Source organism: Atta colombica, unplaced genomic scaffold, assembly GCF_001594045.1.
Source record: "Atta colombica isolate Treedump-2 unplaced genomic scaffold, Acol1.0 scaffold150, whole genome shotgun sequence".
NCBI classification, from domain to species: Eukaryota; Metazoa; Arthropoda; class Insecta; order Hymenoptera; family Formicidae; genus Atta; species Atta colombica.
Genome location: NW_017259240.1, coordinates 562,588 through 577,909, shown reverse-complemented (window position 1 = coordinate 577,909; position 15,322 = coordinate 562,588). Strand labels below are relative to the sequence as shown.

The window sequence follows — 15,322 nt, the reverse complement described above, 5'->3', positions numbered from 1 at the left end:
AATTGAAATGCAGAAGATTTAAATTTTTAATTTCATTTATTAAATTTAAATCTTTTGCGGCACGAACTTTCCGGATGACCCGATATATATGTATATATACCTATATCTTTTTTATTTATGAAATTTAATATAGAGAAAAGATAAATAAAAAAAGAGAGAGTACCAAAATCTCAAAATATCTCGAAAAATTTTTACATGAATTATTTAAATATTAAAAATCTAGCTTTGACCGTTATGACTATTATTTCTATTTCTTATTGATAAATTTTAAAGAAGAATTGATTGTTTCAGGTAAAAGTAAGGTTTAAAAAGATCTATTTATTGATCCTATCAATAAATAGATATATTCGCTGCTTAAATGGCGTTGTCAAGATCAGGAAAAAATTAGTTTGAATTTTTTAAATGAAATCTTCTATTTCTTATTGCATATTCTTTTTTATAGCCCTTCTTCAAATCTTTTTAAACTATAATAAGGATTATTTAGACATCTAAACGAGATTTTTCTAGACGTATTTCAGACATCCAAGGACATCAAATTGTTTCTTGGAATCATCTTTCGATTTTGCTTTGTAAGCTGGATTATCTTCCGATCTTATTTTCATAATTTTACAATAAAAAAACTCGATAACTTCAAAAATGTTTATTTAAAATAAAGATAAAATTATGGTGCTCTGAAAAGGTTTGAAGAAGGGTTATAAAAATGTGCAATAAAAAAAAGGAGTATCATTAAAAAAATTCAAGATAACTTTGTTCTTACTTTGACGATAACACGTCAAATTAACAGAATCATTAAATCAATCATTTTAAACTCTAACTTTTATCTGAAGTTTTCTATAAAACTTATATTTTTTCGAAATATTTCGAAGTCCTGGTATTTTTTCTCAACCTGAATATACAAATACTATATACTATATATACTATATATACTATATACTATATATACTATATACTATATACATATACATATATTGTATACATATTTTTTGTTTTTCTGTATGAAAATTATATGTAAATACGTGTAAATTATATCTAAATACGTGTAAATTATACTATTACATCAATCTTACTATTATTATCATATTTATTATATTATAAATTAGGATTGCAATATTCCATATGCAAATTTACCAGTGTAAGGATTATTCCGATAATCCCAACTGGTGGCCTCACTCTTCTTCTTCCTCTTGGCATCGCGCTTCTGTCGAACCTTGGATTCCCTTATGCCTGAACTCTTAAAATAGCCCACTATGAAGGGTTGCTTGTCTGGATCACCCCGGAATCCCATAATTCCAATATCCTCTGGTCTCACTTCATGCGCTATAATATATCAATTGAAGAAATAAATGAATGAAATCACTAACTGATTCTCAGTTAATAGCCATAGCTAGTAACTTATTTTTCTTTAGGAATATTTTTCTTGAAAGTATATAGTATAGAGATATGATTAAATAATATAGAAGAATAAAATAATGATGATATACGAAACGAACATATATCAAATAGAAGAAGAGAAACAATAGAGAATAGAAAGAGAAGAATATGTTGAAAGTCGTTACAAACATCGATGCACTCTTGATGCATTAGAGGCGTTCTGCAAAAGTCATGTTTTGCGAAAACAGAAGACTCTTGCTCACATATTTCGAATCTTTATTCCGTAAGTATCAGGTATATGTGTTTATTAGAATGGCCTGCGCGCACGCGGATCTCAGGATTATTAATAGTCAACCTTCATGAATATTGAACGCTCAAGAATCTCGGTGTAAAGTCGAGCCAAGCTAGACATTCACTTCCAACGCGTTTAGACGTTTTAATTACTCTGGAAAATTCCAGGGTAGCGATCATGTAACTTTTTCCTTAGGACAAAAATGTGAAAAGTGAAAAGTCTTCGTACGTATGTATATGTACGAACATAGATAAAAATTTACACTTTTCACGTTTCCGCTCTAGTGAAAAAGTTAAATGATCGTTACCCAGGTCTGCGTGAAGTTCGGATGTACTCACGAAATTCGTATTCGGTTTAAGCGCATCTATTCAATTTCACAATCGAAATCTGGAAACTCTTTTTCATTATAATTAATTTCGCTAATAACCCGATCGTGCATGTTAGAAAGTTATCGCGCCCGGTTCCACCATACGGTCCCGTTCGCAAGCTTATTTCCTCTCGATAAATAAAATCTTGAAAGAGGGAGATAAGCCTCGTGATAAATTTCACCGATCGGGATCTAGCCATCGCGGTCAGATCGGGAATGCGAGTCGACGACTAGGAGAGAGACCTCGTCGCGACGAGCGATCGTATGTAAATGATCCCAAGCAGCGAGCACTCGCGCCCGGCAGGATATCACAGGCCCCACATGATACCGTGTATTTCGAGTGTGCGCGAGTCCGAGAAAGCTAGTAAATTGACCGGCAGGAATGTGCATTTGCCGTGATTGCAGCGGACACTGGCAGACACCTACCGCCGCAGTTGTTGCACTTTGCGCCGCTCTCGAGGAATGCGCCGGCTCGCGGCGAGAATAGTGCTCGCATGCTGTGCGTGCCTCTTCGAGGCGACGTATTCAAGTTCTGTGTCAAGTCATTTTATCATCCTTCTCATTCGTTCTAACATCGACAACACGTTTCCTTCAAGCGGTTGTTACCGGTGCGATAATCTATTATTAATGTATTAACCCTCTATAACATCATATTATTTTGTAATCGCATATTCGTATATTTATATTTTTTTAATTTAATCTTTTTTTTTTTTTTCACCATAATTGAGCATAGTATGAATAATAATAATAAGAATCTTATTTTATACAACCAATACGAATTAGAAATTAAAATGCCTATACCGATCGAAGGTGAATCTTCATTACTTTAAATAATTAAATCTTGAATTACTATATACAGTACTTACATATATATCATATTATAGTCTTTTTAGAACTGCGCGCCGAATTATTTTTCGGGATTATAAACGCAATTAAAACTCGAGTAATCGCGAATTAAATTGACAAGTAATTTAATAATTTGATGCTATCAAGCATAAAGATGTTGAAACTGTTAATAAATTTATTGCAAAAAATATTACTTCGGCCGGGGAACCCGGGTCTCTTGTATTCTGTACGAGCGTTCTAAGCTATTAGACCAAGACAAAAATTAATTGTTAATTTAGATCTCAAAGTCAATATGTTCTATATATATATATATATATAGTAACATGTTATGTTACTTTTTTAAATACGAAATCTTCGTACAAACGCAGTCGCATAATGAAATATAATTGCGGTTTTCAAAAGCGAGTACGCAATTGCCGCCTATCTGTTTGCAGCTGTAAATGAAAAGTGATTACATTCGCTGAATGTCGGTCGTCTGAATCATACGCGGATGATTTTCTTTCGTTCTTCATCTGAAATTAGTAATTTTGAGCATAAGAGGAAAATAAAAAGAAAAATGATAGAAAAATTGGAACTCGATTTCATTCTTTGTTGCAATTAATTGTCATGGACATTGAGAGGATTACATCAGATTAATAAAATTTTGCATTTAGCTCTGCACGTTCTTTGTATACAAACTGAGTCGAATTAGAAACGAAACTCAAGTTTTATTTACAATAATATTTAAAAATTGGTAAGAACCACTTTCAATTATTACTACCAATATACTGTCACAAATTTGACCTATAATAAATCTTCGAATTCATAATTTTGCCGTAATAGTCGATATTGCTGATATCGCATCATCTATTGAGGTGTATTTCTCTTTGTACTTATATTTTGATATAAAATAGATATTTCATATCATTTGTATACTTCAATAAAAAATTCCTGTCGTAGTGACTTGATTATTTAATCGTAAGCTCGAGAATACGAATTTAATAGCTGAAGAATATGTAATAATCCTTAATTTATATTTAGGATCAGCTTATATTTAGATACAGATAATATATCTTTGAAGAATCTCATAGGTTTTTTAAATGCGGCGAGAGAAAATTAAAAAACAAAGAGAGAGAGAGAGAGAGAGAGACAGTCAGGAATCAAATGTAAAGATTCGTGAGAGGCATGTGACTCTTCGATCTTGTGTTTCATATTGAACGATCAAAGATAAACCGGTTGCGCGTTCTGAAGAGTAAGACAAGAAGAAAGAGGACAGAAACCAGGTAAAAAAGAAAGAGCAAATAATGAAATAATCTAGGCGCGGCAAACAACAAATCATACACACACATACATACACACTACATGTACAGATATACATATATTTAAATACACACATGTTGCTTGATTTGATGTTTATATTACACATTAATGTCCAGTGTTATCCATCACTACTTATCACAATTTTTATATAGAATGTAATAATATTACAGATTATGTTTTGTGTGTGTGTGTGTGTGTGTGTGTGTGTGCGCGCGCGCGCGCGCGCGCGCGTGTGTATCTTAACTACCAACCGTCCCAAATTAGGAGGAACAGTCCCAAATTTTAACTCTTTGTCCTACTTTACAATGCGTAAATTTTATCTATCATGTGTATCTAAGCGTGCATCTATAAGGATGTAAAATCAAGTATAACTCAAAGAGTGCTTAATGAAAAAGTAATTTATTATAGTGTTTTGGAAAGCTCTTGAAATAAACTACAAGAATATGCAATAAAAATATGAGAGTTTCCATTTTAAAAATTCAAAATGATCTTGCCTTAACTTAGAAATTGCCACGCCAAGTCAAACTGATAAGTTAATAAATTTTTTTAAACTCTACAACTTTTGCATGAAACATTTTTTTCAAAAGTGTTTAATTTAAAAATACTTCATAATAATAAATGATGTGCAGCTTTTTATTACGAAATCTTGAACATTTCCATTCTCTTTGGAGTCATCCTTAGCAAGTTATACATATTCAACGATCAATGTTGGTTAGACAATTTGTCCATGATGAATCATTATCAAGTTCCCAAAACTGCAGCGGAATCTCGAACAGACGTCAACCATGTCATGAAGCTTCGGCAAATATAAATTCGCTACCTAATAAATTAATCGTGCTACGAGTACATAATTAATTACTAGTAGACAATTCAGAATCTCGAATGATTCATATAAATTGAGTTTTTTTAAGATCATGTCCATTGAAATTTTTGATGAGCATCATAAAGCAATCACATATCAAAAATTTAGCTAATTTAACACAGAAGCCGGTTGTTTCATTATAAGTATGCGAGATTCTTTAATGATAAATCAATTTTTCCTTTTTTTGTTTCTCTTTCTCTTTTTTTCTTTTTCCTCTCTTTTTTTTCCTTTTTCTCTCCCTTTTTTTTTGTCCTGTTCACTGCTATTCTTTTGAAAATAACATGAGCACCTCTCGCGTTCGTAAGTATATCTTATCAGCATGGGAAGACAAGGCGATGCCTTCATCATAGATTAAGTATATCCCGAATGGTAAATAAATAATAAATAAAGTATGCGAGTAAATAATGAGCAAGATAAAAAAAACCAAAAAAACGTTTAACTTCTTAAAAGTAATATAATACTAATTGCATTTTTTCTAGCATAATTATATTAAATTATAAAAAAGGAATAAAGAAGGACATCAAAAGTTGGATTATAAAGCGCGACAAAGCTACATGAGAATAAAATTTCCAAGAAAACTTTATGTCGCCTGTTATTTTGAAATTATATTTCGACATTTCATTTATATGTAAATTTGTAACATTGATTTCAATATATAATTAAAGTCTTTAATTAGTTATTTGAATTAATAACAAATTTCATTTCATGATATCAAGAAAAGAGATTCTTAATATCTTGATTTCTCTGATCTTCGATTTTATAAAAAATATATCGATTTTATAAAATTTTCTGTCAATTTAAATTACGATAAGACGCAAGAGTAGTTGAATAAGTGTTGTCTCTCTTCTTGAATTATAAATACAGAAAAAACTAGGAAGAGAATCGAGATTCAAGAGTTGTTAACTTGCTACTAATCTTTCGTGTCACGCACATGCAGTTTTACAACAGTATATTGTGATGAGAACACTGAACAGGTAGATGTAATATACATTGAGGAAACACATATATACATGACCATCAGATATATGAGAACCAAGAACACACTCTTCATTTAATCCAAATAAAATACTTATCTATTAAAAATATTATATAAGATTCTTGAAAGTCAAACTGAATTGAAAGCTAAATCGACTTAAATAAAAAATAGAAAAGTGTCAAAATTATAAACAAATCATATGTTCAGATATTAAAATTAAGAAATTTATAAAAATAAAGTTGATCAATTTGGCTTCTGATAAATTTGTATACAATTGATAGCAGTTGTTATTTTTCAATTACTTATTGCTTCTTTTGTCGCTTGAGAAGATATAAAAGACGCATTTCCGAATCAAAAGTTAAAGTTTGAATTCTCTGTTACATTTTGCTTGCGATCCGATTTCAATAAACATCGGACATGTTTATTATCAAACCGGAAGTTCTATATTTAGCGTGCTATTTCTAAGAAGCTGGCTCAGAAGTTTAGATAGAAACACGTTTAATAGGCTTAATACGTTTCATAAACTTGTGATTTAATCCATAAGTGTTTCTGAATTCTTGCTTTAAAATTAGAAAAAGATGAAGAGTTGAACCGAGATTAAAGTTAATCTACAAATTGGAAAAAGGACATAAATGGAAAGCACTCTCAGTATGTAGTGACGTGTCAATGTCACGTAAATCATGTGTGAATGTAAGTGGTATTGACTCGGTAAAACAGATGACTTTAGTTCAGAAGATTCTCTTAATGGTCCCTTTAACTTAATCTTTATTCAGTTAGTTCAAATATCGAATGAAAAATCTTTGTAGAGACAAAAATAATGGAAGAAAATTAGAAGAAATAGAAATGCTTACCTGAACGATCAGCAGGATGCACAGAGAGATACAGTCCTCGATTTTCGTTTGAGTCCTTCACCCAATGTTCAAAAGCCTCGCTGATGTTCAATGTCAGCCAGCCCTCTTTGTCCGTAATATTTATGGCATCGACGTACTGTAATTCTCGAATTCTGAAATTGAAACGAAAGAGCTGTGTTTCTACGATTCCAGTTTTTGCAACAAACAGTCTAGGAATGAATATACAAACTTATAAGCGTCACTTTTTTAATTAGTATCAAATTTTTTAATCGATAATCTGCCTAAATTCACGCAAAATATCGCGAAATAAAAACTTTAAAAATTGTGATTTTTTTTACTATTTCTGAGTGCAAAAGGGTTACATCACACGAGAGTAAAAATAATTCAATTCTGTAAGATTACGTATCTGCAAATATTATTCATATACGCACATGAAAATTCTTAAAATTAAAAATACGTTTTTATGAAATCCTAAAACGTATTTTAAAGTTTCGATCTTACAATTTGTTTGAGAGGAGCAGATTTTAATCTCAATTGTATTACATAAAATTGTCACATACATTGTTTACTGTACAATAATAGATATTCTTGTTTATTAAAAATTGATAGATACTCCGTGCACATAAACACGATGAAAATAATATATGCTTAGTAACTCCGATCGTCACGCATGACATGTCGCAAATGCTTTGTCGTGATTCTTCGTATTGTAATTTCTAATTAATCGTGAAACAGCGCGTGCCGCGCATCAATAAGAGCCTCAGGCAAGAAAACACGTCGATCATTGTTCAATGAGCAAATGATCTTCGCAACATTTACCTCTTACCATTTTTCTGCAAATCCATTATCGTAATTCAACAGGCTATGAAATTCTCGTGTTTCTTCGGAATCGAGTCTCAATCCTTTATTCAATAAAACCAATAAATCGACTGATAAAATTAATTAATTTACTAATTTAACGGATCCAGATTTTGATTATAAATATCTAAATAATTTATTTCCTTGAGCAAAATATATGTATAAAGTTTTCATTAATAAAAACACTAGATGATGGAAAATATTATTCATGAAAATATTACTAATGAAAATATTATTCATTTGAATTAACATATCAATAAAATTCTATTGTTATTGATGATTTTTGTTTAAAATTTCGATATATAAATAATTGTTAAACTAAATGTTTGTAAAAACAAAAATTGTATAACAAAGTGGAAGGATTCAGAAATAAATCATAACAGGGCTCCAGAAACTTTTAAAATTTTCAGATCTTTGCTTTAATTTTTTACTTATAAACGACTTGTCATTTTAATCCTACCATTTCAATTTTAAATGTGATTCTTCTTCAAAAACACGTATCATCAGCATTCCGTATTAATATTCCTAACAATGTACCATGATGAAGAGGTTTTATTACGAAAGCAACGAGTCGCCAGCTTGTCTCGCAAGGAAGAAGAAGCAGGGGAAGAAAAAGAAGGAGATGGAGAATGCGTTACGCATAGTTTGACTTTGATGGAAGGAACCGAAAGAGTGCTAGCGTGAAGAGTGAGAAGAAGAGAGACGCAAAGATCGAGCGCAACTGCGTAGGCAGAAGAGACGAAGAAACACGCGAAGAGAGCCTGTTAGCCCGTCTCCACGGCTAATTTACCTCAATTTACGGAATAGCGTTTCCTGTCGGGGCCTGTATATCGGTCAGGCTCAGGTCGCCAGTGCCAAAAGTTTCGGGGAAGGGGGGAAAAAACGTAAGAGCGTGTAGCCAGCTGTCACTCCTCAATCCGGTAGTAAATCAAAAGGCTAAGGAGCCTGTACTAAGTAGCCGAACTTGCGAAACGAAAGATCTAAACTTTGGACAACTGGACCTTCGTATCTGATGTGTTAGAAGTTTAGTACGGGTCTAAAGAATCTTGATGAAACTGATTACGCTAAGCTTCTTCAGAAGCGAGCATCTTACGTTTATTTCTTCGAAATTTTACGATAAATTTGTAAGCGAAATTTATCGTAAAATCATTTTTGTCCAATTCTTTCCAAAAAAATCGCTGATTGCAATTTAAGAAATTTTCGATCGTAAACTCGTTATTTCATAGATATATCAAACTTGGAAGACAATTAGGGATTCGCGATTTTGGTATCGGGAATTCTAGATAGTAAGTAGATGATGATCTGTGAAAACGGGAAATTCTTTTCAAAATTGACAGAATGGGCGCTTAAAAGTGTACTTAAAAGCACAGTTACGACGGCTATTAGTGGCGACGGGGCGTCTCGTGACTCACAATTTGTAGGACGGAGCGGCATGTCCATTAGATAGAGCGTCTCTAGACAGACCGTCGACATTTATCGCAGGCGTGGAGGTTTGTCCTCTCAGATTAACTCACCACGCTTTCCTTTTTACGATTCAGTTCCCACCCGGACGGGATAGCTCCCGCCGGTGGTCCTATGGCTAATGATTACATGTGTATCATAATATATTTCTAATTATCCACTCTGCACATCCGTGCACAATTGTTTTCTAAGCTGCCAAAGCAGAATAAATACATTTTTCTAAAAAAAAAAAGAGCTAACTGTATTATGATCTTATCCTCTAAATACATATAGATGTAATAATATAGATATGAGAAATAAAGAAAACGAAGAAGTCGAAGGTATGAAAAAGAATGTTCGGCGGAATATTCAAAGTTTTTTTCTCTGCATTTCAGGTAGAACAAATGCCTGAGACTTTTTCGGCGAAGGATTAAGGACCTCCTAATTAGGGATACGATGACGATGTCAAAAACTGCGAAGGATGCCTGGAGGAACATGAAATTGGTCTAACCTAGGCGTCCTTGGCACAAAAGCCGGTGAATAGCGAGTATTATTTTTCATTTCGACTTTATTATTGCAACACGAAGATGTGCTTTAACATTCACTAAGCTTCCCGAAATTCCAGTCTAATCTCTAGATTTTTATCTGATAATTTTTTAGTTCTCCTAAATCCATCTACTTTACATGATACGCGTCTAGAAATATAGAAATATAGAATTTGACGCGTTTAGAAACATAGAAAAAAAAATGGATAATTTTTCTTACCCTTCTTTAGTGTTCAATACTCGATAAGCCGTGATTGTGTGAGAACCATGACTCTTCTGAATCTTCGTGTGTGCACTATGATACAACCTAAGTTCAGCGCCAATTATGTATTCTTCAGGTGGTACTTCGGACACATCGAACCAGAGCCTCTTCCCACGTTCGTGTCTCACCCCAGGGACGTGATGATCTATTTTAAATTACAAGTCTGCGATCAGTCAGGCATTATTCAGAATGGCCGCTTATAATCACGCAACAACAATCATACACAGCATGGTCCATAAATTTGGATATAAAAATATCATATAAAATAAAGGATTCAAAAAAATATTTTTTTGTATTCAAAGTGAAATTCTTTTCAATAAATGCATCATTCTGTTCTCGTTTCAATTTTTTCATTTGATACATTAAATAGTCCTCTTTTGTAATTCTTCAATCTTCAATTGGTCAGTCACAGGGTAACTTGAATTTTTGAAATGTCGAATTAAAAAATTGTTATAATTTACATCACTCATTATCCTATTTATCTAACATTTTCTAATATTTCTTGTTTTCGAAATTGAAAAAATTTGATATTTTAGAAATTACATCGATATAACAACTGTGATCAATCACATGAAAAAGAATACTCAATTTGCAAAGATTGAAAACAAGAGCAAAGTAATGTATATTGATTGTAAAAGATTTTATTTTAAATAAAAAATATTGAAAATATTTTTCTAACATCTTTTGTTTTTTATATAATTTTTATTTTAAAATTTATGAATCACGTTGTGTGTATTTTATGTATATTCACGTTCAATTTTAAGAATATTATTTATCAAACGAAGATAGGAGATAAATTTTGAAAATTATTGAACTGTGCACCGAAATATATATAATATGTTCTTAGATAACTAGAAAAAAAATAATGCTCTGAAAATAATTCGATTATAATAGTGTAAAATTTTAAGAAGAAAATATAGTTTCCACGTTTAAAAATTCTTGATATATATCTTGAGAAATTTTTTCTTCATCTTACTGGAAAACATTTCTACCGAATAATCTTTAGAAACAAGTAAAGGGTCAGCTTAGGTTATCGATGCAAACTTTGAAACTGATGACTCAGAGCTCAGTCAAACCACAGGAACGTCTACGATGGAATGCCAATTAGTCCTTTTTTTCAATGGGGAGATAACATTTCGTTATCGCAAAACGAAATTTCTAAGAGAATCCAAGTTGAGGTATCTTTGGTGAGCCTACTTGTGAGTCTCTCAAGGAGGTCTTTAGAAATGATCCGTGGACAATTCGCAGCGTGAAATCGGGCTCTTTCTTACCGTCAAAGTGATTGCCGCTCTGCGAGCAAAGAAAGAGAGGTAGACTCGGGGGGGGGGGGGGACATATCCTTCCTTCGCGGTAGACTCGGGGGGGCTCTAAGTAATGCCTAATGCCTCCGCTGAAGTGGGCGGCTTGAATCCGAACAGGGACGTGAAGCGAGGAGAGAAACGAAGGGGGACATAAAAATTTGTTTTGTTTTTTCGTTCCGACGGTCGCATTCCAACGGTACCAGATTGCCGGGCCTCCTCAGCTCTCGGGGTGGTCCCAAATAGCTTTTGGGACCGTCCATGGAGCGTTCTGTGGCGAGCCGCGTTTTTGTTTTTTACGCCGCCGTTGCCACTACCGCCGCGCTCTTCCTTCCCATCGCCTCCCCCTTCGCGTCTTTCTTAAAGGCATATGTATGTGCTTGTCAGTACACGTACGGTACGGTGAAAAAAAAGAATAAGTTTACGTGTTTTTCTTAATTCTTGAGACACAGCGAACGATATTGTGGTTATATTTTCTTAAATAGATCTTTGATAAACAATACATAGATTTCTGCGACATTAACTTCTTGAATATATTCTAGATATTCATTTTAAACAAAAAAGTTCATATACATTATATGTCAAATAGGCTCAGTTATCGAGATATGTACAAACTTTTATTAATATTGTAACAAACAAAATTATTAGACATTTATAATTTTTATGTGAGTCTTATTTTTTTTAATTACATTAATTGTTCAAAATGTCTGCTTATAAATATGTCTCTCTCTCTCTCTCTCTCTCTCTCTCTCTCTAAGAGCGATTTTACCGAGGGGGTAATCACTGAAATATTGTCCCACAGCTTACATGATTTCATTTGATTTCATATGATTTTATCTGATTATAAATAATTTTTTTCACTACATTTGAAGTCATTCGGTAAAATATATTTATTTATTATTATATTAAATTTTATTTAATATTATACAATCAGATTATACATAGATTTTATATGAATTTTATAATGATCGAGGCCTCTGTCCTACAATTACATTAAGTGGTTACTCCCTCGCTCGGATTTTACGCTATCATTTGTCCAGCAATCAGATTAAACATGACTCAATTTTGTGTTGAGTTTAAACTCAATGTCTTATCTCTATAGTCAAGAGCGAAGAGAGAGGAATTGAAAAGGAGAGAAACACATATATTACGAATGAATGGAAAGTTCAGACGGGCATCGACATTATGCTAAAGAAATCCCTCTGGTCGCACAGATCTGTTACATTAAGTTCCTTTGCAGATCCATCCATCTCCGCAGGATTCAGCATCCTAATCTTCGTAATTCGTAGCCGCGCGTCTCCCTCCGGGTAACTGGCCGTCACGCTGTCCGGTGAGGAAGGAACGAAGTGGAAAAAAGAGCAAAAGGCCGAAGGAGGACGAACCCGGGCCTCCAAGTTGAGACATTTTAACCTGCCCGTGGCTTCGCGCGAGGAAAGAGAGATGCTTATTGACTCGTCTTTCCCAGGGGGGTATCCCATGCAACATGGCCGGTAGAAAGAAGATAGAAAAAGAGAAGAAAGACTTTGTATATAAGACATATAGCCCATGAGATCGCATTCGTGTGCGCAACTCATGGCAATTGATGCACTCTGAATCAATTCTTTCTATCCTTATTTCTTTGATTCCGATTCTCCGTTTCCGTTCTTCTACTCCTACATATTCGCCCTAGCCTTGTCTGTATTTCACATTGTCATTATCTCGCATGGTAGATGTTATTTGTAGTTATAACTACCGATTTATATGCACGTCGCATTTCGCGTCGAACAGCCTAGAACATTCCTCACTGTTCCCCCGACACGAGGACGACAGCAAAATAGAAAACCGGACATACGAACACGCAGAGAGAACGAAAGAGAGAGAAAGAGAGAGAGAGAGAGAGGGGGGGGGGAAGCAGTAACGGGTTTCCGGGGAATCTGATGAGCAAAGAAGAAAAAGGGAAGAATAGAGATTCTTAGATTCTTCATCGAGTTTGTGGCAATTTTTTTTGTACTTAAACTGCAGAGTCGCGAAACAACAACGATCGTGTCGAGTTCGCATACTGAGATTTTCGAGAATTCGTTACGCGCCTCACATTCCTTGTCGTGACTTCACACTTCAGGAACGTGCTAGAGAAGAAAAAGTATTCTTACTGCTTTAATCTTCCAAAGAATTAGTGGAAAATTTCTTAGGACTACTTGGCACGAGGAATTCGAGACAAAGAAATATCTTGTGTTTTGGAGTTTGATTAAGGGACAAGACGTTTAAGAGATCTTCTTTATGCGTACTAACATTCATCATTTTTATCAACGTAGATAAATTTTAATTCCAGTTTAATTTATTTCTTATTTTAAGAATTAGAAAAAGATAAATGGCAATGAAAATAAATAAATTAAAATGAAATTAAAATTATTTCATATTGATAGAAATGGATATTGATATAATGGATATTGATAAATCAAACTGAAAAACTCTACATAAATAATCATAAAATTCAAGTTCAAGTAATTCTGAAACACTTAATAATCTTGAATTTCTGATACACACATAAATAAAAATTTTTTAAAATTAATTTTTAGATATAAAGCTCTATAATATTTCAATTATTATTTTATCTATTTCGAATAGTTATCAATGATTAAAAAGAATATAGATCCAAAAATAAAAGAAATCTAAATTTAAGACAAATAAATTTTAAAAATTGATAAAAACAGATCTTTATGTATAGCCATTCAACCGTAGAATTACTCGGAATTTTTAAAAATTGTTCGACCTCGAATTTAGAAAATTTTTTATCTTTATTCAAATGTTTCTCTAAAAATCTAATAATCTTGAAATATACAAGATTTTTCGTCAAAACTCATCGAGAATTGTCCAGAACTTCAATCAGAACTATTCAGAACTTCCAAAAAATTTTCATCATTCATATGTCGAGTATTTTTTGCAGACCATTAGTTTTGAAAATTTTGTTAGAGTTAATAGTTTTTGATAGGCATTCTGGATAGTTCTCAATGAGTTCTAATAAAGTCTTATGGCTCAAGATAATTGAATGGTTTATAAAACACCCGATATTTGAACGATGATTGAAAATTCTAAGTCTGAAGTCAAAAATTTTTCGAGTATTCCGAGTAATTTTGATTGAAATTCTGGATAGTTTTCAAAGAATTCTAATAAAAAAGTCTTAATGGCTCAATGCGATTGGATGGCTATATAAGATACCTATTTTTATTGCCTATTTCTGAAATTTTGTTTTAAGTCCAGATCTTTTTTATTTTTAAGTCTATATTTTTTTAATCGTTAAGCACTCTTCGAAATAAATAAAATAATAATTAAACTATCAAGGAACTATTATATCTAATTAATTTTTCAAAAAAGATTTTATGATCGGATTTTTTTTTATCAAGAACTCTGTTATATTCACAAAATAAAGCTATTAAGCTATTCAGGATTATCTGAATCTCGATAAGGAGTTTAGTATCTCATTTTTTAATTTAAATTAAAGATTGTTATTAACCGGAATTTTTAATAAAGAACTCTTTGGACGACATTCATAGTCAGATTTTATATTTAGGATTATATTAAGTATATTCTCAAGATGTCATGAACTAATCAGAGAGCTGCATTAACATCTTAATTAAGACAGTCTTAAAATAAGAATCAATTATGAATACTGGCCTTTGTCTCTTCAAAATGAACTCTAGTCACGAACTCTAATCAGAACTATAAAGTTTAACGTGAATTGATTAACTTCACATACACTTGCATTTGACATCTTGATGTGAATAGCAAACGATAACGAGTAAACGCGAAGAAAATATTATTTGAGCCAAATGTGTCTCTCAAAAAGTTTTCAATTAATCGATTTTTTGATTAATTATTATCGATTTAATGCCAATTATCTTGATAAAAACTCTTTTTTCTTCTTTTTCATTTTGTTAATAAAGATACGTTAAATGTATGTGTACGTGTAAAGTTCAAAGTACGCAGATATAATTTAAACTTCAAAAGTTAGGAATAAAGATAACATAAAAATTTATTTAGAATTAAGTAATCATTCCCTGCGCTCGCAGGGATATTTC

At 32.5% G+C, this 15,322-nt stretch overlaps 1 protein-coding gene across 1 annotated transcript in view; it reads right to left on the bottom strand.

Annotated features, from left to right (window-relative positions):
* Positions 1 to 15,322, bottom strand: part of LOC108685277 (protein 60A) — a 17,899-nt gene that overhangs the window by 713 nt on the left and 1,864 nt on the right. The window contains exons 2-4 of the mRNA XM_018189995.1: positions 9,928 to 10,114; positions 6,865 to 7,016; positions 1,129 to 1,317 (exon numbers count right to left, since the gene is read on the bottom strand). Of these exons, the coding sequence (XP_018045484.1) occupies positions 1,129 to 1,317; positions 6,865 to 7,016; positions 9,928 to 10,114 (528 nt within the window). The remainder of the gene's footprint in view (positions 1 to 1,128; positions 1,318 to 6,864; positions 7,017 to 9,927; positions 10,115 to 15,322) is intronic.